The sequence below is a fragment of the Mustela putorius genome, unplaced genomic scaffold, assembly GCF_011764305.1.
Source record: "Mustela putorius furo isolate JIRA1106 unplaced genomic scaffold, ASM1176430v1.1 tig00000480_pilon_pilon_pilon, whole genome shotgun sequence".
Taxonomy (NCBI): Eukaryota; Metazoa; Chordata; class Mammalia; order Carnivora; family Mustelidae; genus Mustela; species Mustela putorius.
This window is the reverse complement of record NW_025421397.1, coordinates 343,760-370,680: the sequence shown is the minus strand read 5'-3', so window position 1 is coordinate 370,680 and position 26,921 is coordinate 343,760. Positions and strand designations below refer to the sequence as shown.

General features: G+C 39.8%; 1 protein-coding gene across 13 annotated transcripts in view; it reads left to right on the top strand.

Annotated features, from left to right (window-relative positions):
* LMO7 (LIM domain 7) overlaps positions 1-26,921 on the top strand; it is a 209,867-nt gene that overhangs the window by 85,794 nt on the left and 97,152 nt on the right. For 11 of the 13 annotated variants that reach the window (XM_045080630.1, XM_045080631.1, XM_045080629.1 and 8 more), the window contains exons 4-5: positions 6,161-6,230; positions 25,670-25,776. In XM_045080630.1, the coding sequence (XP_044936565.1) occupies positions 6,161-6,230; positions 25,670-25,776 (177 nt within the window). Of the gene's footprint in view, positions 1-6,160; positions 6,231-25,073; positions 25,173-25,669; positions 25,777-26,921 lie in introns of those variants that run through there. The other 2 variants (XM_045080632.1, XM_045080628.1) reach the window with 1 other exon arrangement.

The following is a 26,921-nucleotide window of genomic DNA, read 5'->3' as shown; positions in this document are numbered from 1 at the left end:
AAATAATTTGATATGTTACCACATGATGGCATATAATGGCAAAATGGTATAGACTCAAAATGACCAATTGAATATAAGCTGGTAAAGCTCTGTAAAACAGTGTGACAATACCCATCATGTAATTGTATGCAAGTTAATTAATTAATTAATATAAACATATATTAACTTACCATAAACATTATAGGACTTTTCCCAATAATCATCCCTTTTGGGAATCTATTTAAAAAAAAAAAGGCTATTAAATGGGGAAATATGTATAAAGCTTCTTCACCGTGGAAAATATAAAAAACAACTTAAGTATCTCTAATGTGATAAAATCGGTGGGATCTTGTACATTCCCGGAGAGCAGCGCTTAGGGAGGCGGCCGCTCTGTGCAAGAGCGTGCAGTGCAGGGCGCAGGCGCAGAGGGACCGCGCAGCGGGTCTAGCCCAGCGCGAGGCGGGCACAGGAGTCCTGCCCGCTGGTGCAAAAGTAAATGGATTCGCATTGCCAGCTTCCTTCCCAGACAAGGAGCAAGAGCTTGACGCTGATGATTTTATTTCTAGAAACAGTGTATAGGAAACTGTAAGGAGCAGGGATGACGATACGCATACAGACCCGCCTCGGAAGCCTTTTCACAGTGGTGGGAAATTGGAGTGCAACCAAGTCCACCTATAAGAGAACAACATATCACTCTCCTTTGCATGAAGGGGTGGAGAGGACTGTAGAGATGTTACTTAATAGTAAACAGCAAGGCAGGACAGCATATGCTAGAGGTGTTTTGCTGCTGATGTGGTATTGGGAAATGTCCTGAGGCATCTGCCTTCAGACCTCTCAGACTTTGCTTGCTCGTTTCAGGATGCTTCGGGCCTAATAGTGAGGCTAAATAAGAGGGTCCTAGCATCATAAAACCATAATTATCAGGTGTATTGATCGTGACTTGTTGCTGTTGCACGCTTTCCCTTCTTAGTGATTATTATTAACTATTTGTGTTTTGTTCTAATTCAGCACGATTCAAAATAACCACAGGAATTCTAGAAATTCAGCTTAGATCAATATTCATGTTACTACCAGTATTTGAACATATTAAGGTGAATATAAATGTTTATATTGTATGTTTTTAAACTTAAAAAAAAAAAAAACCCAACCATTTTTAGGAAGGGGTTAGGGGCAGAGGGAGAGGGAAAGTGAGCCTGGTAAGCAGGCTCCACACCCAGCACAGAGTGGGATGGGGCTCCATCTCACGACCCTGAGATCATGATCTGAGCCGAAATCAAGAGTTGGATGGATACCTGACTCAGCCACCCAGGCACCCCAAACTTTAACGTTTTAGATTATATATACTTTTTACTTTACTCAAGGAACTGTGATCACTAACTACTCAGAGTGGTTTTTGTTTTAGAGATATTGTAACCTAGGCGTTTAAATGGAGGTAATTAATGAAAAATCTTAGTAAGGAATTTCCTTAAGATAACTTGTCCAAATTAACATATCTGATAGAGAGTTTATTCTCTTGGTCAACACTTGCCTATTAGGAGAGATGACATCAAGGTTTGACTTAACAGAAAACCTAACAGAGGGGAGATGTCCTTGTTGGGAACAGCTAAAAGTGATTTCTCACATTTGAGTGAGACAAAAGTTAATGTTTTTCTAAATTAATTTCTATAAAGAAGTTAGAGGTTTTGAATCACAGAAAAATTTCTGTATTACAAGTCAGATGGCGAGGTTTTGCAAATAATTTGAGGCACACAATCAATACCAGATACACTACTAAGTGCTAGGAGATGTTTGGAATGAGAGAATTTCCTTGTACTTCGCAGTGTCACTGTGTGACTCGTGCAGTGTTCCGTCTTTAGTAAGCATTCAAATGTTTATGGACAGTTTCATCTAGAAGAAAACCAGGCAGATAAAGATGTGCTAAATAACAGATAAAACCAAAGTCATTGTTCTTTAATGTGTAAGGAAATATAAATTGTCTTCATCATATCTTTAACGAATGTGATTACCAATAGGAAAATTTGACTAACGTGAGGATATGTATTTAGAAAACGTAGTCAGCAGAAAGATAATAGAAATATGTATGTGTGACTGACTGACTAAATTATTCAGAGATTAGAAAGTTCACTCTCCGTGAACTGATGTGCTCTTTGAAGCACAGGTCTCCAGGACATTTGGAAAAGATCTTTGGAAATAGGGAATTGAAAGGTGTCCCTGCTGAAGAGTTTTCTGATAAAGGGGAAAAGAAGTGTGGCATTTGGAACTAGTTTCTGGAGACTAAGCACCAAATTCTAATGCTCATTGACACCGTTTATAACTGAGCTAGATGTTACACTGAACTTCATGTACAGTTTTCTTGGAGTGTCACCTCTGAGTTATATTTAAAGTGAGGACACATTCACCGGTGACAAGGTTTTGGAACAGAGAGAGCCTTCTAGCATGTTATGTAACTCAGCTCCGTTGGAGGAAGTGGGCAGGAGGTTTTGGAGAGAAGAAGGAAAGGAAGCAGACAAGAATGCAGGAATGAGCTGAAGGAGAGGGTTTGCAGGCTTTTGCCCGTGTGGTCTACCACAGGGAGAGCAAATGACTAGGTGTTTTCCGTTCTGGTTTTCATCTTACCAAAAGAGCAAACCTCTGATGTGCTAACAAAGCACATAACTAGGTTTATGCCATGGCCTGAGGGAAGGCTTGGAGAAATCAAAGTATAATTATACATAGGATTAGAAGAATGGTGGGTTTGCAGGCAGATAAAATTGTCCCTTCACTGCCTCCACTTCCTTGTGCACAGAGGCTTCTGGAAGGTTATCATGTTATATGATTCTTGAATAGAACCAGTGACCTCAAGTGAGTGTTCCCTTTATGAATTCCACATGTGTAATTGAAGAACCCTTATTATGCAAAGAAGTTCTATTTATAAAAGAGAGTAATATCTCCCTTGTGTCGCACTTGTGTTTTATTCGGTGTAAGACTGTGCCCCTATTTTTTTTTTTAAAGATATCCTTAAATTTCACAGAAGCTTAAATTTTATGAATTCATTTTCTCCTCTAGAAGAAATACCCTAAAAAGTTTTCCTTCAATTGTATGTGAAGATAATTATTCATGACTCGTAATTTGATTGGATGTTCAGTATTTGCCAAAACCATATGGCATTTTCTCCCCACTCTAGTGCTTAGACCTGCTACCATTTAAACATTTGACAAAGTAAAACAACATTTTCCTCTAGTGACACAACTTTTACAGGGTAGTTTTGTGTGTTATGCAGGGGGTTGTTTTTGCCTTGTGGTTATTTCTGTGTTTGTACATGGACTAGGAGGCTCCAGAGTCAAGAAGGAAGCCAATCCGCTGTGTGTATGTTGCTTCTAGGTAGTAGCTGTGGAACGTTTTGATGAAGGAGGAGTCGAGTCATTTTTGGGGAAACATCACTTATCTGTGCTGGTTCCTTTACTTCCTTCAATCCCTTTCTTTTGCTGACTCGATTGAGTGTACACTGTGTTATTATTCATTCCAGAAAGTATGTGTGTGTGTTTTTTTTTAATGCTCTTGGTATTACCATTACTGTAATAGAAAAATGATAAGTGAAGTAAGCAGGTAAATTGAGAGATCTGCCTAAAGTCATCAGTGACTCAAATGGGTGGAGGAGGAATTTATCACATTCGTCCTCCCGTAAAGACAACCGATGCCACACTTTCCTCACATTTGATAAGTTGGCCCAGTTCATTTTAGTCTCCAACTTTTTATGTCATTGAAAGATTACATTTTTAAAAAACATTTTATTTATTTATTTGAGAGACTGAGAGCCAGAGAAAAAGAGTGTGTGCGAGAGCAGGGGGGCATGGCAGAGGGAGAGGGAGAAGCAGGCTCCCCAAAGAGTAGGGAGCCTGGGATCATGACCTGAGCCAAAGGCAGGCACTTAACCCGCTTACTGCTTAACGCCATCCAGGCGCCCTGGAAGATTACATTTTAAGATCCAAGTTACTGTAGGAAAGTCACTGCCAAGCTAGTGGTCAACAACTCCATGAATTAGTTGATTTATACTATGCTAGAATAATGTTGCTATTAAGTAATGTTCCAGTTATTAGTGTTTCTAATCAGTGCTTCTAATTATTTAGAAGCATTGCATATGTGGTAAATAGGGAACGACTAGAATTAATTTGCAACTGTCATTTTTTAGAAACTGCTCAAATTTTTAGCTATTAAGGAGAAAGGCTTCCTTCTCACATGGCTTTCAGTGCACAAAGAAGAAATTAGGAATCAGAGAGTAATAGTTCTAGGAAATGCTTGGTTGAGGGGGCAATTTTATTATTTATGTTAAGTTGTCTAAAGATCTTTGTGTGGAAAAACCTATGAAAACAGAAAAAACATCTTTTGTTCACCAGGCTAAATCTTTGTAAGCCATCATTTTGTAATTTTGAAATCCTGCTGAACAACATTCTGAAGGCTATTAAATTGAGACTTTTGTCTTCTTTATTTTTAGCACATTCAAGTGTGTATATAAATCTCTGGAATGTTGAAGGAGTGACATTCCACAAGTGTCAGATTTTTTTTTTTTTTTCTGTTGCCCATTGTGAAGAGGAGACCAGTAAATTAAAAATGTTTGGTTCTCTCTCCTATATTTGCTTTCTTTTTGGAGCTCTGTCTACAGAATAAAGAATTGCTTTTTGTAGCTAGTTTACTGAATAGGAAAATCACTGTTTTAAATTACTGTTTTCTGACAGGGACTAATAATTAATTAACCAAGCTAGCATTAGTAGAAAAGCATTACTATAGTATTAAATGTCTCCAAGGCTTAGCAATGTTTCCGTGAACAGCAACAAAAAACACAGAGTTCACAATAACTAGATTTAGAGCCAAGAATGGTACTCTAAGGTACAGTCTTCAAAGGTGGCTTCTTTTCTCATGTTCTGGAATGTAGGAACTTACAGATATCTTTGCAGATCCATCAGCAACTTAAAGGTGTTCAGTGCCCCTTGGGGGGGGTTTGATACATTTAATTTTTAGGCAGTCATTCTGTTAGGGTAACAAAGTGATCAGTCACGCATTTGTATGAGTTACCAGTAGGAACTAGCGGGCTGTTGGGATGAGTTCTACTGCATCCTTTCTATCTGGCAAATTACATTTGTCTTTTGTACCCACGGATAGATCTAAGGAATATTAGGCTAATTGAAATAAGTCGGACGGAGAAAGGTAATACTGTATGATTTCATTTTCATGTAGGGATCTAAACACCAAAACAAACAGAAATAGACTCATAAGTACAGAGAACAAACTGGTAGTTGGCAGAGGGGAGTGGGTAGGCAGAACGGGTCAAGTGGGATTAAGAGGTACAAACTCTGGTAATAAAATAAGTAAGTCATGGAGGTGTAAAGGGAAGACAGGGAATATAGTCACATATATTATACAGTCATAGGGAATATAGCCAATATATTAAACTTTGTATAATGACAGATGGTAACTAGATTTATAATGATCATTTCATAATGTATATAAATGTCCAACCACTATGCTATACACCTGAAACTAATCTAATATTATATGTCAACTATACTTCAGTAAACAAGTCTGGAAAAATAATGTGGTTTGAAGTTAACTTTTAAAATTCAGATCAGTATGAGAAAAAAATTAATGAAAATGATTAATTCTTAGACCCAAGAGAACTATATTATAATGAAAGAGAGTCTTAAACTGGCTCTTGGAACAGAATAAAATTCTACCTTTAACAAATGTGAAACTATTTTTAGGGACATGGCTTTGAGTATAGCAGTTTCTATAAGGTCTGAGAGGACACTCAACATTGTTTGGGGTGATTTTTTTTTTTTAAGATTTTATTTATTTATTTGACAGATAGAGAGAGAGATTACAAGTAGGCAGAGAGAGAAGGGGGAAGCGGACTTCCTGCTGAGTAGAGAGTCTGATTGTAGATTCAATCCCAGGACCCCGAGATCATGACCTGAGCCGAAGGCAGATATTTAAAGACTAAGCCATCCAGGCGCCCCCAGTGATGTTGTTTTAACTCTGTTACTTAACTTGTTTTCTTGGTTGTTTGCCTTTTATTGGGCTCTTGGCTCTGAATCACATATGGGGCATGGACTAGTGGTATACATGATTTTTGAAAATGTTAAAAAGAATACTAAAATGATACTGGCATTCTTGTAATTGCATATGTTATTTCTTTATTTACTTTCAGTTTGGTTAATAAACTTAAACCTGGTGTCATTAAGAAGATCAATAGATTATCCACACCAATAGCAGGTTTGGTAAGTAAAAAATTATCTTCAAAACTGGATTTCTTTGTTTTCAAAATGTAAAAAGATGGGCATAGTCTGGTCCTCTTATCTGGAATTATCATAGAAATTGGGTTTGGGGTTTCTTGCTCAGGAGAAGGTTTTTATTGATGTCCTACTATATCTTCTACTATATCTTTCTGTTTCCCTTCTGCTGGGAGACTTTTATCTTGTTGTTTGTTTTGTTTTTGTGCCCTCAAACCTTATGTATCTCCTTTCTTAGCTTATTTCTTCTGCAAATTGCATTTGTTTATGATCACCTTCTCTCTGAAGCTCAGCCCTGCCTACTTTGTTTGCTAGGTGACCACACTGTAGGGAAACCTAGGTGTTTCCCAGTTGTTACATTTCTGTTGCTTCATGCTTAGGCATGAACCTCACTTAGCCTGCAGATCTTGGAGTGTATTTGCAACATGTTTGCTTTGTATCATAGATTTCCTACCAGAGTTCTAGGTGGTATTGGGTAAGTCGCTATCTTCCCTTGCCTCATTAATACTACCTATCAGATGACTGTGGGATAAGTCTCTAGATTCATTATCGCTTTAAATTGGGATTTTGTGTATGAAAAATACTTCACACTGTCATTATATACTCTAGTGGATCAATAATAATTGAAAGACCAATAACAAGGTGGGGCTGTATCTTTGAAAAAAAGTAGTTTATAATTAAGTATACATGATGGGTTATTTTCAAAATGTTAGCAATCCCTAAGAATCAAGGCTGATGATAGGAGTCAGTCAAAAAGATGAATTTTGTAAAACACTGAAGTTTAACACAGCTACTACCTGGAGTTTAATATATGTGTGTGTGTGTGTGTGTGTATAGTATGTATATTTGTATATATATATAGTATGTATATACATATACACACATATGTAATATCTTTGGAATAGTCTAGCTGGTTATATTTGAGAACCTTCTGTTTTATCAACCATGTGTTTGCATATATCAAAGGCATGAAGGATAGCAGTAGAAAGGTAGCAGTATCAAGATTTCTGGATTTGAAGCTGGTATAAAAATCTTATTAAAATTTTGACAGGAGTAAGTTGGTCACAGGTTTTGTATTATTGGAAAATATCTGTTTAGAAGAAAGGGGTAGAAGAGTTTTAGAGCTTTCTTTTTTCTTTGTAAGATCAATTACAATTTTCTTTTAAAATATAGAATATGTATAAAGTTTCCAGAGCAGTTGGGCTCAAATATTAATTCCTTCTTTCTTACCAGGTTATTTCTGTTCCATTTCTGTCATGACATGTTATTTTTATTGGTCTCAAATTTGGTTAGGTAAAAAACCCATCATGTATGTATATATCATTCTATGAAGAGATGTGTGTGTGTATATGTGTGTGTGTGTATGAATGTATAGCAATATACATACATGTATGATTTACTTCCAGTAATATAGCAAGTCAGAAGGTATTATTTCTAGAATAACATTAAGAAATTTGGTTTTTGAATCTTTCTAGGATGAAACATTCAGTTTAATAAAAATAAAGCCTTATATGAAAATTACTTTTATGAAATAATGCCTGTGAAAATTAAAAGTTTGAATCATATTGAAAGTCTTTTCAAGTGGCTCAAGTTATTCTTACTTTAATGCTTAGATTTTGAATTGCCATTTCTTGGATCAATTACACACATTTGAAATGAAATTAGCCTTTGATTTCAAATACCCCACATATTTGGAATGCTTGAACTGTGGTGGTTTGTTGTTACTGGCCACTAGAGGTTTTATTCAATCTTCTGATTCTATGATTAGATGAAAGCCAAATATATTTTATATTTAAATCCAAACATCTCTCCAACGATTTCTATTTCAAGCATGGAGATTCTATCTGATTTGGATTTTATCTCTAGACACTAAAATGAAATGTATTTCCGGAATATTAAATGGGATGATTTCCCAAGTACAGGACACTGAGCATTTTCAATGGGATGTAGGAGCATAAGAATAACCACAGTTGCAGAATTGGGCTATAATTTGTTTGAAGTTGTCATCATGCCTCATTTGACTCCTTCTTCCCATACTTGTGTGTCAGGATGTTTATGTCAAAATTTCTTGAAGCCTAGGGGTGCCTGGGTGGCTCAGTGGGTTAAGTCTGTGCCTTCGGCTTAGGTCACGATGTCAGGATCCTGGGATCGAGCTCTGCATTGGGCTCTCTGCTCAGCGGGGAGCCTGCTTCCCTTCCTCTCTCTCTGCCTGCCTCTCTGCCTTCTTGTGATCTCTGTCCATTAAATAAATAAATAAAAACTTAAAAAAAAATCATTGAAGCCTCAATTTGAGGTGTGTGTTAGAGCTCCAGGATCTACCTGGTAGGATTGTCATATGTGGATAGAAAGGAATTATGTAGATAGTCTGACATACAGATACTCAATGAATGTTCTTTTGTTGCACATTAATTTTTAAACAATTAATTGAGTGCCTACTAGGTCAAGAACTTTTCTAGCTTATTGGGATATATTTGAGGAAGAAAGACTGATAAGGACCTTATCCTCAAAAAGCTTACATTTTAGTGGTGGAGCAGGATCTAACAAATGAGCAAGAAAGCACCAGATATAAATGTGCTGTAGGGAATTATAATAGACTGACATTTGGTGAGCACACCTGAGCAGTTGTAGTTGGTCTATGATGACTGACCTCTAAAAATTCCTCAAGGAGTATGTTAGAGGCCTTTGTTTTTGATGTGTGTAGAAGAAAGATAAAAAACCCCGAGCTGGACTCTTTATATGAGTAATTTTTGTGTTCACAGCAGCTAACACAATGACTGATAAATTTGGAGGTCAAAGATTTTTTTTTAAAAGACATTATTTACTTACTTGAGAGAGAGAGCATACTTCCAGAAGGAGAGGGAGAGATAGACTCCCCACCAGGCAGAGAGACTGATGCTGGGCTCCATCCCAGGATCCTGAGATCATGACCCTAGTCTAAGGCAGACACTTCACCGACCTAGCCACCCAGATGCCCCTCAAAGATTTTTTTAATGAATAAATGGAAAAGTTTTCCATTGTGAACAATAGTAAGCTCCAGAATTAAATCTTTGAAGGGATAGTGTTAGAGGTTGGATTATGCCTTCCCCCAAACATAATATTTTGAAGTCCTAAACTTTCAAATCCTCAGAATATGACCTTATTTGTAAATAAGGTTGTTGCAGATGATGTACTTAGGAAGGATGAGGTCATAATGGAGGAGGGTGGGCCCCTAATCTAGTATGACATCCTTAGAAGAAGATGGCTCTGTGAAGACAGATATACCCAGGAAGAATGCCACGAGACAACAGAGGGCTGGGGTGACGCCTGTATACGCAAAGAGAACCAAAGGTTGCTGGCAAGCTACCAGACACTGGAAGAAGCAAGGAAGTTTGCTTACAGCTTTCATAGAATCGTGGCTTTGCGGACACCTTGATTTTGGACTTTTAGCCTCCAGCTGTGAGACAATAAATCTCTGTTGTTTTAAGCTACCTAGTTTGTGAGACTTTGTCATAGTAGTGCTAGGAAACTAATACAAATAGGTAAGTGTTTTTATTTATTTTTAATTTAATACTTGCTTTTTAAAAAACACTTTATTTTGAAACAAATAGAGATTCACAGGAAGGGGTGGGGGAAAACAGTACAGAGAAGTCCTCTGTGCCTTTCACCCAGTTTCCCCCATGATAATATTTTGCATAACTGTGATACGATAATAAAACCAGGAAATTGACACGAGTACATCCAGAGACCTTAATCTGATTCACCTGTTTTATATGCAGTTAATGCTTTTTTAGTAACAAAGAGCAGAGATGCTTTCAGACTAAGTGAGATGAAGTGTTTTAAGGATTTTCAGAGGACTCTGTCATTAATTTGGTGTGCAGCCATAGATATGACAGTCACATTCCACATGATTACTTCTTTCTGCCCCAGTGCAAACAGGAAATGGTGTCTCTCAGTTGAGGTTCCCAGGAGAAGAATCTGAATGGATCAAATTACCTTGTCTTTCCAGGCTATGGATATCACAGGTCACTGGCCAGCCGGTGGATGCGTTCCTTGAGAAGAGTGTCATCTTGGCCAAACGGGCTGTGGTTAGGAGTGTAGGTAGCTTTAGGGTCCCTGAGTTCAGGTGTGTAGTTTATTCAATATTTTTAAAAAATATTTTTATTTATTTATTTGACAGAGATCACAAGCAGGCAGAGAGGCAGGCAGAGAGAAAGGGAGGAAGCAGGCTCCCAGCCGAGCAGAGAGCCTGATGCGAGACTCGATCCCAGGACTCTGAGATCATGACCCGAGCCGAATTCAGAGGCTTAACCCACTGAGCCACCCAGGTGCCTTCAGGTGTGTAGTTTAAAGAGGGTTCTGTGGATGAGGTTTCTCTGGTTGTAGATAACATTAAGTTAAATGTAGTAAGAATGATACAATTTCTATGCTCCAGGCCCTGGAAGGGAGCATGTTCTCCCTTCTTACTCTCTTTCCTTCTGCTAAAACTTTTATCCATTTCATGTCAGTTACTGTATTTAGCTTTGAGGTCAAGGCACTGGATTTCCTGTTTGTAGATGGACCTATGTGAAGCACATGGGATAGCCTCTGAGCAATGACAATCCGGAGAGAGGCGTTTAGATGATTTAGAAATACACTGAATACATTGCTTGGAACATTCATATTATTTTATGAAGGTTTTGTCTTGGGGAGATATTAACCATGTTTTCATAGGTAGAGATACAGTTTTTCTCGTTGGACTAAGTTTTAATTTTTAAAGAAATACATTTCTCTCTCTTTTTTATTCTTTATATTCTTTACAAAGCCATGCTAAAAAAAAAATCTCACACAAGAGTTCGAGTTTTACAAAAAATCAGCCAGTGTTAAGTGTGGATATGTTCAGTTTATTGAAACTCAAAACTAAAAGTTGATTTGGGAATTCAAAAACTCAACCTCAGAACAAAGCCCTGAGAAATAAGCAAGATATCCTGATGGTGAAAAGAGCCATTGAACCAGAATAATGTTTACCATCAGATGTGTTAACGTGCATGAAATACAATATGTGCAGAGAACGTCAAGGAAGTTATTAACCCTAAGACTTATAGTTGTCTTGGGCCCCTGATGATTTAATTGTATTTAAATGTGCAAGATTACTCTACTGTGGCACCGCTGACTATCAACATTTCAGGCCCAATAATTCCTTGTTGGGGGGGTCTTTCCTGTGCATTTTATAATATTTAGTAGCTTCCCTGGACTCTACTCACTAGATGCCAATAACACCATGTTGCCTTCCCTGAAATTATGACAGTTAAAAATGTCTTCAGACATTGCCAAGAACCCTGATGGGGTAAAATCATCCCTAGCTAGGGGCCATGGAGCTAAAGGGTTAATAAAGTGAACACTGCCCCTTCACATGGGCTGGTTTGCTTACTGAGTATAGATTTGAGAGATCGACTTATGCCTGCCATTTCCATCGCAGTTTCTCTTAGAAAAGCAATGGTGGTCTAGAAAATTTGGTTTGAATCATTTGTTTGTTTGAAAGTTTGTGTCTCTTAGTGGGCTTAATAGAAAAATCTTCTTGGTGCACCTGGGTGGCTCAGTCAGTTAAACATCTGACTCTTGACTTCGGCTCAGGTCATGATCTCAGGGTGGTGAGATGAGATGAAGCCCTGTATTGGCTCCATGCTGCGTGTGGAGTCTGCTTAAGATTCTCTTTCTCTCTCCCTCTGCCTCCCTGCCTGCCGCTGTCTGTCAATCTCCTCAGCATATGCACACTTTCTTCAAAAATATGAGCTGAATTTGAGCATCTTTCCTCTAAAGGGTTACTCTTTCAGATTATTTTTGAGATTGGAATGCATAAGGCGTGACTGTAGAGACTGGGAAGGTTGTCTCCTCATTCAGGAATGCTGTAGAATGCAGGAAATGGGCAAAGTTGCCAGCTAGCTGAAGCTGTTGGATGTGTCAGTTTCTCTTGCGTTCTTAATGGTTACTTCAAGAATTACTTCAAGAAATAATCCAAGTCTATGGGCTCCATTCTTGCTGCCATTTTCAGAAGGTTGTTAGTGGTTAATGTTCTTGTGCCTGTGTAAAATTATTCCTGATTCATCTTTACTCTCCTGTGCACTTGGGTGTCAGCAAAGTAGTGTGACCCAGTCAGTGCCAAAATCGCTATTGAAACGTCTAGTTGTTCCCTTCCAGCAGTAATAGAAAGTGCACTAGGAATCCAGGTTTTATCATGTGCTTTTAAAAACCCACTTTCAGGCAGTGACTATATGTAACCTACTCTTTTTCCCAGGACAAGGGGAATGAGGGGGTTGGGAAAAGGGAGGCTTGTCGGACACTGAGCTTGTGAGCTCTTTTATAATAAGTAAGACCAAATGTGAGACCTCAAGACAAGCGTGTTTTCAGGGAAAAATAATTCAGGGAAAAAGCCCACTTCTTTTTCCTCTTCTTTCCTATCCAAGTTGAAATATATAGGAAAAATGAATATAATTATTATTTTCATTCAAGGGTGACACTTTTCTGGTTAGGAGGCAGGAATAAATTTTGTACGGTTGAAATGAAAATATTCAGGGAACATTAGAATGTGACTTGGATGGGCAACCAACCCATGCTTTGCTTAAAAGGATAGTGACAAAAGGTCATTCTGTACTAGATCAAACTCAGTGTGTGTTTCAGAGGGAATATCTCTCTAGTTGGTAATAAACAAGATATATTTATGAATGTATTTTGATGGTGGTCTATATATAACCTGGTAAAAAGCAACACCGTGGAGAGAGATAGGAAGATGGTATCGTAGAGCACATTTACAATAACCATTTAATGCTAAGATCAACAGTGTCTATTTTATGTTCTTGTATTTTATTGCTAATTTGTTTGAGATCTCCACCAAGCACATGTGGGAGAGGCTTCCACCAAGTGAAATCTTTCTGATTCACTCATTGTTGCTATTTGATTGCATAGCCAGTGAGAACAGCGTTCAGGCTGAGCTGACTCTGGCCATCTCCAGATGCTCCCCATCTCCAAACGGATGGGGGACAACATTGAGGTCCCCTCCTAGAACACTACTTCTGCCTTCATTCTTACTTAATCTTCATGTTCTCAGTTTCCTCACAGTTGATAACTAAGGAAGGCTAGGTAGTTTATAAATGACCATGTTTTTCAATGATTGTTCATTTCTCCCCTATCACTGTATTGGAACAGTTTTGTAGATGTGGAATAGACTTTAGTGGTTTATTTAGTTAAATGATTTTTTTCTTTTTCTTCCACTTCTAATAGAGACAGGGAGAGGTTAAATGATATTAGTAAACTTGATGAAAATTGCTCAGTTGTGGTTTCAGGATAAAAACTGCACTAAAGAAATCTTTTTATTTCAAAGGGAGGGTAGACCTATTACAAGTTGTATAATTATGCCGCAAACAAAAAAATTTAAACTTTTTATTTTTCTAGTTTGTCAATCTATTTTCTTTAAAAACAGAACACCAATAACAAAAACGTGGAGTGCTTTTTCTTCTTAATGAAGTAACAGGAGAGTACTTTAGTGTTGCCATTATTTAATGTTTTCTTACACTTATGAAGAGATTATAGCATAAAAACGAGCCATTTACTAAAAATAAGGCCACTTTATGCATTGAAAAATTATATTTTCTGCAGTTGTACTTTAATTTTTTTCCAGTGTATATTGCATTGGAATTTCTGTGGATCACCGTTAGTATTTTGAAATACTTTGGTGTTATCCAATAATTAAGTCGAGAAAACAGACTGAATGGGCATTATGCATTGCCTGTGTTCTAGGTAACAAATAGTAGATATTAAATATCCAAATGCCTTAATACCTCCATATAAATGACAGATAAATAAGCCAATCATGACTGAGTTATTTACAAAGAAATTTTAGGTGATTTTCTCAAGAGTCTGCTTGTCTCCTTACTTCTAACTCGCAGTCAAGATACTTATCACCAGGAATGGAAACCCCAAATCTTGGTGTCAATGTGTAAAGTTGTTTCCAGTACCCTCATAATGATGCAGCACTGTACATCAGGAAACTCCTGTTTTATTTTGAGCCATAATTTCTTAGTCATGGCATTGGCACAAGTTTAAGAGCACTTCCTTAAAGTTCCAAAACTTGTTTTTAAATCCAAGCTGAACATATGCCAACTGTCAGCCTTGAGGGCAACCTTTTAAAAAAACATTAATGAATTAGAATTCCTAACGCAACAACATGATTAACTTGTAGAGTCAAAGAAAAATTGATTCAGAGTAGGATTATATCTTACATGATAGTTTTATTAAGATACTAAAATGCTTGGAACATCTCTCTTTAGGGACCTTTTGTTAATGTAGACATTGGAAACATCAAATGAGATTAAATAAGAAATAGAATCCAGGTGTCAGATTGGTATAAGCACATTGGTCATTTAATGGTCTTCGGCCCACAACTTTCTCTCCCTCCCTAAAAGTATTTATTGAACACCTACTATGTACCAAGTACTATTCTAAGAACTTGGAACACAGCCACAAATAAGGCACAGGAAGTTCCTCCCTAATGGACCATAATCAATAGGTCCCAATAATAACCTGTAAGGTACTAACAGTTGTCATGCAGAATTGTCAGTTGCCAATAATTACACTGAAAAAATAAAGTGAATGGGTAGAGAGTGATTGAGTGAGAGTATGAGAAGTGTTTCAGAAAAGGCTCAGTGATATCTTGTTCCTGGAGTTGACATTTGGTGAGGGACCTGAAGGAAGTATGGAGGAGGGGGAAAATATGGGGATCATGGGACTTTTTGAGACAGAAGGAAAAGAGGGAAGATCAAGGCAGGATCAGGCTGGTTCAGGAAAAGACTATAGGTCTGGATCTAAATGAGGCAGATGGGGTGGGCCAGGAAGGTTGTATAGGCTTCATAGGCTTTGGTGAGTAGATCACATTTTACTCCCAGCATGATGAGAAGCCACTGGGGGCTTTTGAGAGCGGTTTAAATTTGTTGTTAGGATCACTGGATGCCTGTGGTGAAGGATTTACATATCTGTGAATATACTAAAAATCATTGAATTGTACCCTTTAACTTATGGTTTCTATGTGAATTATACCCCAATCAAATGTAAAAATAAAAAATCACAAGTTGCTGTGTGAACAATAGACTGAAGGAAATCAAGAAGAGAAGCAGGAAGGCCAGTTAAAGAGCAGTTTTGGTAGTTGTAATGACTAATTTTTGTCTGGCTTGACTGACTATGGAGTGTCCAGATACTGGTTAGGCATTCTTACATTATTCTGCATCTGTCTGTGAGGGTGTCTTTGGATGAGGTGAACATTTGAATCTGTAACGTGGGGAAAGCAGATTGTTCTCCCTAATGTGGATGGGCCTCATATAATCAGTTGAAGGGTTGACTAAAACAAAAAGTCTAATGCTCCTGTGAGTCAGAGGAAACTGTTGCTGCCTGACTGCATGAACTGGAACATTGGTCTTTCCCTGCCTTTGGACTTGGACTAAAACACTGGCTTTTCTTGGGTCTCAAGCTTGCCAGCTTTGAAACTGGAGAACTTACTTTCAAATGGAACATTTCATTGACTCTGCTGGTTCTCAGGATTCTGGACATGGACTGAAAGTACACCATTGGCTCTCCCGGGGGTCCAGCTTGTAGATGGGCAGATCATGGGACTGCTCAGCCTCCATAACCATATACGTCAGTTCCTGCAAATAAATGTCTTTCTATAGATATATGTATCTTGTTGTTCTATTGTCTAGAGAACTCTGACTAATACAGTAGTTCAGGCAAGAGGTGATGGTGACAGTATTGGGAATGGAGAAAATTGATGGCAGACCATATAGCTCTTGCTCATGGGTTGGCAAAGAAGCCAGGGTCTTTGCAACAGTAGTTTCTTGAGATAATAAAAAGGAATGAGAGGGTCAGTGAAGGGAAGGGAAGAATCAAGGGAGAAAATGGAAATTGAGGCAGTTTACATAAGATTGCAGATTTATAAATGTCAAAGTGATCAGTGTCAATCTTAGATATTGTTCCCTGACAACATCATGAAAAATATGATTAAAATGATGGTTTGTGATTATTTGTAAGAAAGAAAATAACACTAGAAACTAGCCTTGTCCCCTGCAAACAGATGTTTACAGTGACCTATTCCTGGGCTGATCCCATGGAGAGACCAGGCAATCAGCTAGAGGTCATAAAATGGTTCATGATGTATTTTGTTTGACTTCACTGTTTTTGTTTATTTCTAAAACTTGAGCCAAAATTTGCATACCCTTAGATTTCAGATGAAATCCTCATATCTGGCTTCTCAGTGAATGTGACAACAGCAGGCCTGCATTCCCACAAAGCAAGCATTAGATTGGGCATCCCGTGGACAGGATGGGAGTCTCTGCATTGCTTGTTCTCTGGTCATTTCCTCAATGTGATGCCCATTTTTTTCATTCATGGTTTATTCAGTCTTTTTACCAGCCTTTCCCTTTTAGACATGTCTCCTTTCCTGCAAAATTTCTGTTGGGGTCTTGGTAAGAGTTAAGACAGAGAAAAATAGACCAGGTAATATCTGTAGGTGAAATCTTAAGTAGTTGAATAAAAATGCTCAATTATAAGGAGCTAAATGGAAATCCATGTAAACATGGAGAGAAGTTTCTGCAGTTTGCCTTAGGACTTTGTACTTGCACTATTTTCGTTTAAAACAAAAAGGATGGAATAAATACTTGGGAAAAGTAGTCCTCTTTGTGGACGCTGGAAGAATAAGGTATAGTTAATTGACTGCATATAAAAATCTGCAATTTAAAGTGATCGAGAGTCACCAGGGTCCAGTGGTTTTATATTATCTGCAAACTCAATCATGCATTTTATACCTTTATCCATGAAACTTCCTTTAATAGAATCACATGACTTTCATTTCAGATTCTTCACATGCACCTTATTTTATTCCAAATTTCACTAGCCTCCTGATCCATTAAAACTCACCGTTCATCTTGCTGTGAACTGTGATGTCGTTGTGAACTGGTTGTTGCTATTGTATGTCTCAGTTAGCCAGTGGTGTGTTGGATGCCACAGTGTGAAGGACCCGTGGCCTATAATGAGAAGTAAGGTCCACTTACTGACCACTTGCTATAGCCTAGAAACCGCCAATCACATGTCTATTTCCTCGGTAAATCACTGTTACTGTCATTTGCCAAGAGGGCCGTCGTTGGTGACCCAAGTCCTTGTTAGTGACTTGGACAGTTAACCACATCTGGAGTCCTCTTCTGAGTTACAGGTGTTTCATCTTGAGAAGGGAAGACCTAACAAACAGGAAACTGTCTTCGAGGAAGTGTGGCAGTTGTCCTAGGAGGAATGGCTCCCCATAATGTCCACGCTCTAATCCGCGAACCAGCCAGTGTGTTGTGGTGGCGGCACATTGGGTTCGAGGGACGACTGAGGTGTAAATCCGTTGACTTTGAGATGAGGAATGGATCGGGATTATCCAGGTGGGCCCATTATAATCCCGATGGTCCTCATAAGTGGAAGAGAGAGCGAGAATTAGTTGGGTGGTGGTGTGACAGACTCAGGCTGATGCTGCTGGCTTTGAGGGTGGAGGAAGGAGCCTCTAGTGATGGAAAAGATGAAAGAAATGGATTTTCTCCTAGAGCCTCCAGAGGAAATGGAGCCCTGCCAACACTTTGATTTTAACCAGGGGAGACTGATTTTGGACTTCTGACCTCCAGAACTCTAAGATAATAAACTGGTCTTGTTTTCAGCCATCGACTAGTGGGGGTGTGTTTCCCTCATGGTGAAAACAAACATATGGGTTAAGAGCACAGACGCAGGGATTGGACTGCTTGAGGTTTGAATGACCTCAGGTTCGTCGCATACCTCTTAGGCCTCAGATCCTTCATGTGCAAAATGGGAACAAAAAGACTTCGTATGATATTTTACTGTGACTTAGAGATAATTTGCATAAAGGGTCTCAGCATGCTGCCTGGCATACAGTAAGAACTCCGTGAATGTGAACTTGAGAAAAACAGCTGTTCAGCGGAGGGCCAGTTGGGACGACAGGAGAACTGAAAAGTGTCACAGAGGGTCAAGGGGGGTTGAGAAACCGGGGCTATCTGAAGAGAAGATGTGAGGCTGGGGCAACGTGTGGCGTGTCTGAGGCAGGAGAGCTGTCTAAGTGGCTAAGGACTCCCGTGGGAGAAAGACGAGAACGTAGTGCGTATTAAGTAGGCAGATTTAGGATCAGTGTTTTACAATGACAGCGAGGGAGTCTTTGGACTTTTTTTTTTGACATAGAAATGATGAAAAGTGAGTCAGCCTCATAAAGCAAGGAGTCCCTGGGGCTGGGAAAGCTAAAAGAAGGGCTGATGATCCAGACACGTCCCCTGTAGAAGTGACTCGGAAAGCGGGTGGGAGCAGCGGTGCTGAACGGAGTGTGGATTCCCGGCCCACTCTAGGCTCATACTCCATGTTGTTCTCCTTCATTAAATGTACGTCACTGCTTCGTATACTGTGTTTTGGCATCATCATGACATGTTTCTTTTCTTTTTTTAAAGATTTTATTTTTTTATTTGACAGAGAGAGACCACAAGTAGGCAGAGAGGCAGGCAGAGAGAGAGAGGAGGAAGCAGGCTCCCCGCTGAGCAGAGAGCCCGATGTGGGGCTTGATCCCAGGACCCTGAGATCATGACCTGAGCCGAAGGTAGCGGCGTAACCCACTGAGCCACCCAGGCGCCCCATGACATGTTTCTTTAAGCAGTTATGTATTTGTTTTACTTTGGAACAGAGAGCATGGATAATTTGAGGACAGAACTTTTTTTTTTTTTCTTTTATTCTCATTTTGTCCACTGACTTTTGGCAACCACCAGTCTGGTCTCAGACAGAAATTCTTAAGCCTCTATTTCAGCATTTTGTGTCCCTTCCCTTCCCTTTCCCCTCCCCCCCTTCCTCCTCTTCCTTCCTTCCTTCCTTCCAACAGAGTAGATAGGTTTTAGAACTCCTTCATTTTTGATGTATAAAGTTTCATTCGAACACCATGGAAGACCATACTTAATCCATGCTGCAGTTCGACAGAGCCTGTTGCTGCTTCTGTGAATTTAATTGCAACCCACGTTGATTAGCATTTCAGTAACTAGCCCTTCAGCCAAGCACGGTCCTCATGCTTTTGACCTTTTGCTGCCCTAACTTGCCAGGGCTCGGTTCTGCCTCTCGGTATGGTTCCTGCCCCTCCTCTGCCAAGCAGTGCTGGAGAAAAGCATGCCGTGATTTATCATGTATAATCCCCTGGGCCCTCAGTGTCACTTGGCAATTGCTTTTAAGCATTCCTAGTTGGTTCTTACACCTGTCGTCATATGTGATGGAACTTGACTGCTCTCCTTGTCCTCAAATCCTTTGCTTTCAGCACACGACTGAGGCTCTTTGCAGAGAAGCAGCAAAGGAAAAGGTGCTGTGTACTTATCTCACAAATAACCTACTGAAGTTGGGTGTGTGTGTTTTTCCTACAAACTGTAATTATCCCATGCAGGGGTTAGTAACACAGCTTCCATTTATTCACTAAGCCACACATAAGGAGATGACGTCTCTAATAATAAAACTCGTGCCACTGATCAAAATTGCAACCACACCACTTCCTTCATAGAAACTGCATAACTGAAATGCACATTTGGGTGTATCGTTGTCACTCCGTGCTTGGCAGTTGCTTTAAAATAATTCTGAATGGTCCCACTGAGTATATCACAGGAATGGAATTTGGGTACTTTTGGGGATGACCTAATGAGGAGCTCCGGAATCCCTAGGCGACCGCTGCTCTTCCTAAGGAGAAACACTGCTATCAATCCTAGTTGGAAACATTTTCCTTATTTTGTTATTTTGCCACAAAACGATGTCTATGAAGATTCGAATCTCCTGAGATTTTCTTAGCATGTGGATTCTGATGGAGTCAGTCCGGGGCGGTACTCGAGTCTGCATTTCTAACCGTCTCCCAGGTGATGCTGATGGTGTGTGGATCCCACGTCAAGGACTAAGAGGCCGGGCCAGCTGTTCCTAGTTGTGTCGTGAGCATCTCCTGTGGGGTGACTGTGTGCTCCCTCTGCTGATTCCGATGTGGCCCACTGGGGACTGCTACTCTAACATAGAGATTTAGGTTCGGTTTTTCTGTCTCAAACTGTGGTTACAACCTCTTGGTTGTTGGCATATACTTCCTAACTTTTTGTCACTGATAACTCTAGGGACAGGAGACAGGGGCTTTGGTGCTATACTGTAAATAGAAAAGGAATTGAGGTCACCAAGCCTCTTGGCCTTCAACTTAATTAATCTGCACCCCACGTGTGCTCAGGGTCCGAGGAATTGGATGATGTGCTTCCTTTTTTAATCAAAAACTCTTGCTTGAAGTAGGCATAGAAACTTACCGGGAGTAACAGACCAGAGTGAGCATCTGAGGAACGTTTGGTTCATTGATGGGGCCCACTTCCAGGTGACGTCATTCCAGCGCCATTGGTTTAAGGTGGTGACTGTGTGGCCCTTGTTGCTTCTACGGTTATAGCCCTGAGCACCGTTTTACTCTTTTTCAGAATCGGTTAGGATTTTGGTCTTATTCAGGGCTTCTGAAATAGGTCTGAAGGTGAAACTGAGGGTGAGGCTGTGAAATCCTTTAAGATCTTGGAAAGATCTGAAATAGTACCTTGGAAGTCTGTCCTGGCAAGCTGTAGGGCTTCTAAGAGCAGAAAGCGGATGTCCCTCTGTCATCTCTGCAGACCAAGACGGAGAAGGCTTCTCTGGTGGGAACTTGTGGGTGTGGCTTTTCTCTAAAGTGTTTAAGTGCAGTAGGATGCATCACAGTATTGAGGGAATTGGATGTGCAGAAGCAAATACTGTAAAAGTAGAGCGAAAAGGACAGAGGATGACCAAATGAAAAGACCTTTAGTTCCCCCCAGCCTTCACAGGCAGGAAGCGGACTGGAAGAGCTACATACCTGCAAACACAAGCTACTTCGCAGGGAAGTAAAAGGTGGTTGTGAGGTGGAATCACCAGTCCAGAGAGGGAAGTGGAAATCTATGGGGTGTTTGCTGGCCTTGGATCCTATGAAGGACCTTCCAGTCTATGCCTTGTGGAGTTTCTGTGGATCAGCGACTCCTGTGTACCTTAATTCCTCCACACTTTGAACTAGAATATGTCTAGAGGTTACCCTACACCACTGTATCTGGGTGTGTGAGGGAGGGTAACTTGTCACTTTAGTTCACTGATTTTCACCTTGAGAGGAACTGTGTTCAAGGGCTATCCTCAAGGATCTGCACTTGAGGAGCCGCGTGTAAACCTGGATTTGGTTCAGATGAAATTCCAAACTTTGAGCTCCCCTTGCAAAGGGGTAGCATTTCCAGGATTTTGGGAAAGGGTTCATGTATTTTGCATGTGGGAGGGACATAAATCATTGGGGCTAGAGAGTGAACTGGAGTGTCTGGTCCTCAGAGATCCCACTCCTGCTCTTTCTGTTCTTGTGTGGTTCTCCCTACATTGAATAGGGCTGCCCTATGTTACTGGCAGGAGACTCAGGAAGTAATGATGTAGAACTTGGAAAGATAGGTCATGAGACACTACAGCTGCCACCTTACTTGCTTTTGGATCATTCATTCTGTCCGGCAGCCTCATAGAGAAGTGTGTTTGGTAAAGAACGCAGGCTTCCTGCCATAACCAGCCCCAACTTGCTGGCTCTGAGGGCACCACCCTGGACATGGCTTCTTCAAGCCCCAGGAAGGTCCTAGGTGATTGCAGTCTGGCCTAACGTCTATAGCTGCTTGGAGACCTCCAAGAGCCATCCAACTTGGGTTACTCCCGAATTCCTGATCTTCAAAGACTGTGAAATCATAAATGTCTATGGTTTTAAGCTGCAAGTTTTGGGATAACCAGTTCTGTAGTGGTAGATAATCAATAGAGGTACCCTAGGGGACTGACGGAATCCTGGGAATATTGGTAAATTTTTGTGGATTCCTCATCTTTCCTCAGTTGTGAGCAAATAGTGTTCCTGACTCCCTCACTCATCTCTAATTCACCCTCATTGCTCCACCTGTCATGGTTACTTTGTAAATGACTCAAGGCCAAGGGCTGGAGAGGGTTTGGGGGAGACTATGAAAATCTTAAGTCATCCTGCCTTGTCGGTTTAACTAGTGTCTGCTTTTATTCATGTCGTAGATAAATGACTCTGAAAAGAGCTATTGCAGATCTTCCGGGACCCTCATTTTGTTTTGTTTTTGTGAAGCCACTTGTGGTTCTCACTGAGTAGGAGGTGCAGAAGTTGGGTGCAGGCTTTTGACATGAAGTCTTGAGGGTTAGGTCAAGGGGGGCCGGCTTCTCTCCTCTTGCACAGAGCTGTGTGCCCTAGGGAATGGGGTGCAGATCCAGAAACTGCTCATTTCACAGATGAGGAAAATGGAGCCAGAAAGGCTGATGCATGTTTCCAAAGCCACACAGTTGGTTAGTGGCAGAGCTAACTTGGGGTCCTGGCAAACAGTCCAAGGAGAAGATGTTTCATATTTGTCCTTTGTTTTTACTTTATCTTGGCTAGTTTCAAGTGAAAACGATCCCATTAATGAAACTAAATGCTTCCCTTTTAATATGTTGAGTGGGGTGTGGCTTTATGATGTTCCAACAGACATTAAAATTTTATAATTTTGTATCTCCCCTTAGGTGACTCTCTGCCTAGGTCTTTTGAAATTGCAAAAAATAAATTACCAATAGGCTCAAGTCCAAAAAGCAGGATTTATGTGGCAATTCTGATCTTAATTCAACTTGTTCTTGCTGTATAGGCCACGTGGGGCCGTGTTTGTAAAGCTCGTCTGTTTTAAACCTGAGCATCATTGAGCTCTTTTTTTCTTTTTTTTTTTTGTCTTTTTTCCCCCCTTCTTTCCTTTTTTTTCCTCTTTTTCCCCCCTTGCTTTTCATCATCATGGAGCTCTTTAAGAGAACTTGCTTTTTAATGTAATGGCTTTATTTAATACTAGAAATTAATCTATTTTTATTGTCTCCAATTAATTATAATCACTTCAGATTTGAAGTGGTTTCTTTCTAAATAGGTGGATGGGTTTTGAGGCATTTGTGGCTTTATTTATTCTTATCAATAGGTACATACTTGTCAACCGGATACATGCTATTATGTCTTTAGAAAACACATGTAGAACCATTCTGGCTGTTCATTCAGTAGGTTTACTTTCAGTTTAACTTGCTCATAATGTTTTATAACATTTTAAACATTCAGACCAAATTAAATTTGTGGGAAGACTTCTTTTTTCCTTTTTTTTTTTTTTTTTTTTAAGTAGGACGATTTCTAATGGATTATTCTTCCTCTTTAGAAATGTGCTTTTCTTCCTGTAGGATTTGAGGTACTAGGAAACCAAGCCGTTTTTTCTTGTCTGCTTCTTTGAAGGCCAGTTTTAGAACTGTTAATTTGAATGACAGTAATGAGATAGTGTAGGTTTTAAAAATTATGTGAGCTTAACAAAATGATCACTTTTGCTGATTCTGGAATTTTGCCAATATGTTATTCCCCCTTTTTTCTACTAAGATTGAATACCTTCCATTGAGTTGTTCGACTTTTGACTTATAAATTCTTTTAATCTTCAACCTCTTGCTTCAAATGATCTTGGATTCCACAATGGACAAATTATGGGAAGAGCCCCAATGTTCATCAACTGATGAATGGATAAAAAAAGATGAGGTAGACACAATGGAATATTACTTGGCCTTCAAAAGAATGAGATCTTGCCATTTGCAATGACAGGGATGGAACTAGAGTGTATTATGCTAAGTCAAATGAGTCAGAGAAGGACAAATAGAATATGATTTCACTCGTTGGAACTGAAGAAACAAACAGGTGAACGTATGGGAAGGGGAAGAAGAATAAGATAAAAACGGAGAGGGAGGCAAACCATAAGAGACTCTTAACTATACAGAACAAACTGAGGGTTGTTGGAGGGAAGGTGTGTGTGGGGATGGGCTAAATGGGTGGTGGGCATTAAGGAGGGCACTTGGGATGAACACGAGGTGTTGTATATAAGTGATGAATCACTAAATTCTACTTTTGAAACTCTACTCTTGAAATTCTACTCTACACTGTATGCTAATAAACATGAATTTAATTAAAATCTTGGGAGAAAAAAAATCAAACAATTGTGGATTTCAACTTTCAGCTGGGTAGTTCACGCTGCCTTTAACTGATAGTACACTAGGATAACCTCTCATCTCGACACACACTTTGTTTTGAAGGTCCCTTAGTGGCTAGTAGTCAGGATGGCTTTTCTCTTGCCATACATTTGCTTACCCTTTCCCTAACCTCTCTCACTCTCTCCAGAATCTGTGCTGTTGAATTTAGCCTCTTCATCCTTGCTCCTCTATTGTTTTCTCCCACTTCACTGGGCCACCCTGCCTCTTCTCCTGGGGATGAACTTCTTCTGATGAGATAAGAGTCATCGTCTTTCCCCGAGGGGCAGCTGTCTTCTGGCTCCTCACGGCCAGCCGCCAGGGAGGTGAGGTCTCAGGGAGGCCCTCTCTCATGACGGATGTGGTGGTGCCAGTGTGCCAGTGCATGGACGCGTGTTGGCATGGACGCGTGTTGGCATCCTAGCAGGCTATTCTCTTCCCCGAGAGTCCTGACAAAGAGAAGGTCAATGGTCCCCATGCAACCTTCACAAGCTCAACCCCCTAAAGGAGAAGAGGGCCGCTCACGTGGAGTCTGTTCACCAAATGTGTGTCTGAGGTAGCCAGGGTCCGGGCAGCCGTTGACAGGAAGGGAAAGCACTGGTTTGTGAAAGGGGGATTTGTGTTTTTGAAATTAGCTAGGAGGACAGCCTAGATTTTCATTCTTTTTGGAGGCCGTCCCTGAGGCAGGTGCAGGGCGTGAATAATGTACCACACCTAAACTATGTGACTCGGCCAATGAACGTTCAGCTCCTCCTGGGTCCTATAGTGTGGTTTCCCTGTCTGTCAAGAGCTGGCTCGGCAGCCGAACCCAGATTCCAGGTGTGGTATTCCACAGTCGTTCTGCAATTTATAATCATAGAAACAGAATGTTCCTCCTCTTATTTCTTCCCTGCCAACAGTTTCTGGGTGGGTGAATGTCAGTAGCTGGAGTTATTTTTAAAGAGGAGAGGTGAGGCTTGTCGTGCAAAGCTGGGAAGAGGGCGTTTGTTTGCGGAGCAGAGCTGACATCAAAGTGTAGATTACTGCTCAGTGGCTAGGCACTTGTCCTGTAACAGGTAATGTTTAACGTGCTGGTCACAAAGATCACAGAACAGCGTATGCCCGGGCATAAGCTAGCACTACCGTTTATGCTCTGCAAGACTGAAAGGCTACACATGCCCGTGTAATTAAAAAAAAAATGTATGCATTGGTCTTGCTGCCTCCTTTTTTGCTGGCTGTAATTGGACTTTGAAGCCTAGAAGTTCTATCATAAAAATTTGTACCCTTTGTTTGAGAGAGAGCTCGGCTAAGCAATCACTTTCCACTTCTTTTCACAGGATAATATAAACGTTTTTTTGAAAGCTTGTGAACAGATTGGATTGAAAGAAGCCCAGCTTTTCCATCCTGGGGATCTCCAGGATTTATCAAACCGAGTCACTGTCAGGTAAGTTTCACTGGTTTGTTACACATTTTTTTCACCTTAGGGCTTATGGCTGAAGTGCAAAGAATTTCTGAGATTTTATGATTACTGAAAAATCGTACCTCCGTCTTCCTCTGTTCTCATTCCAAAACTGATTATTTAAAAAATAGCTTAGGGATTGTGAATGTGAAGCTGTCTGTAATTGAGACCGTGGCATGTTGTTATTTTAAATCTCGATACTAGCTAAAATGGTAGTTTATATTTTAATGCTTGTCCAGCATGGTAGTGTTTGGTGGCTAATGGTGAGGGTACACGTTATAGAGTGACTTTACAGGTTATATTACATTTTATAGAGTAAAAATGTGGTCTTTATATATTTGGAATTAAGACTAACAAAAATGAGACTGGGACAGTGGTTAAAGAGACTTTCTTTTGTAATTTGGAAGGCAGTGGTGGCTGGCACCAATGTGGAGCGCTAATGACCTTGTCAATTGTGGTTGATTTCTAAAAATAAGCTGTTTTTCACTATTTTAATAGTATAGATGAGAAAGTGAAAGTGGGGGGTGAAAGCGTGCACAGGTGTTTCTGTTGTGTTTTAGATGGAAAATGGTGTCATGTAGGAGTATATGGTTTCAGGAAATCTGGTTTTAAGCTCCTGTGAGATTGTTTTCCCCCCTATAAATCTAATTTGCTTTCAGTGAGTCAGAATAAACTTGTGTTACCAGATAATCGTGACAGGAAAATGATTTAATTTTGTAGGAAAGACTACCTCTTTATCATGACCCTTAAAGCTAATTAACATTTTTAAAAAGAGAGACTATAAACACCTTATTCTAGCCATAGAAAAAAGTAGAAATGGAAAAATTAGTTTCTACCATTTTAGACAAAGATTTAGTTTATATGGTTGATATCCTGTTGTAATAGCTTTAAAAGCTATTTAAGAATTGATGGTAAAATCTTAAAAATGGCCAATGATTTTTCTTAAAGAAAAATAACCCTGTGTATAAGTATCATAGTACGCATGGTCTTTTAGTAGTAAAAGCTAAAAGTCCAGATAAAATTCATATTTTCAAAGCCTAACAGTACATATTTTTAAACGATCAAGCCATTTTGAACGTATATGCTTCTAGTTCTGTTGAATTAGCGTTTCTAAATTACACAGCCTTGGT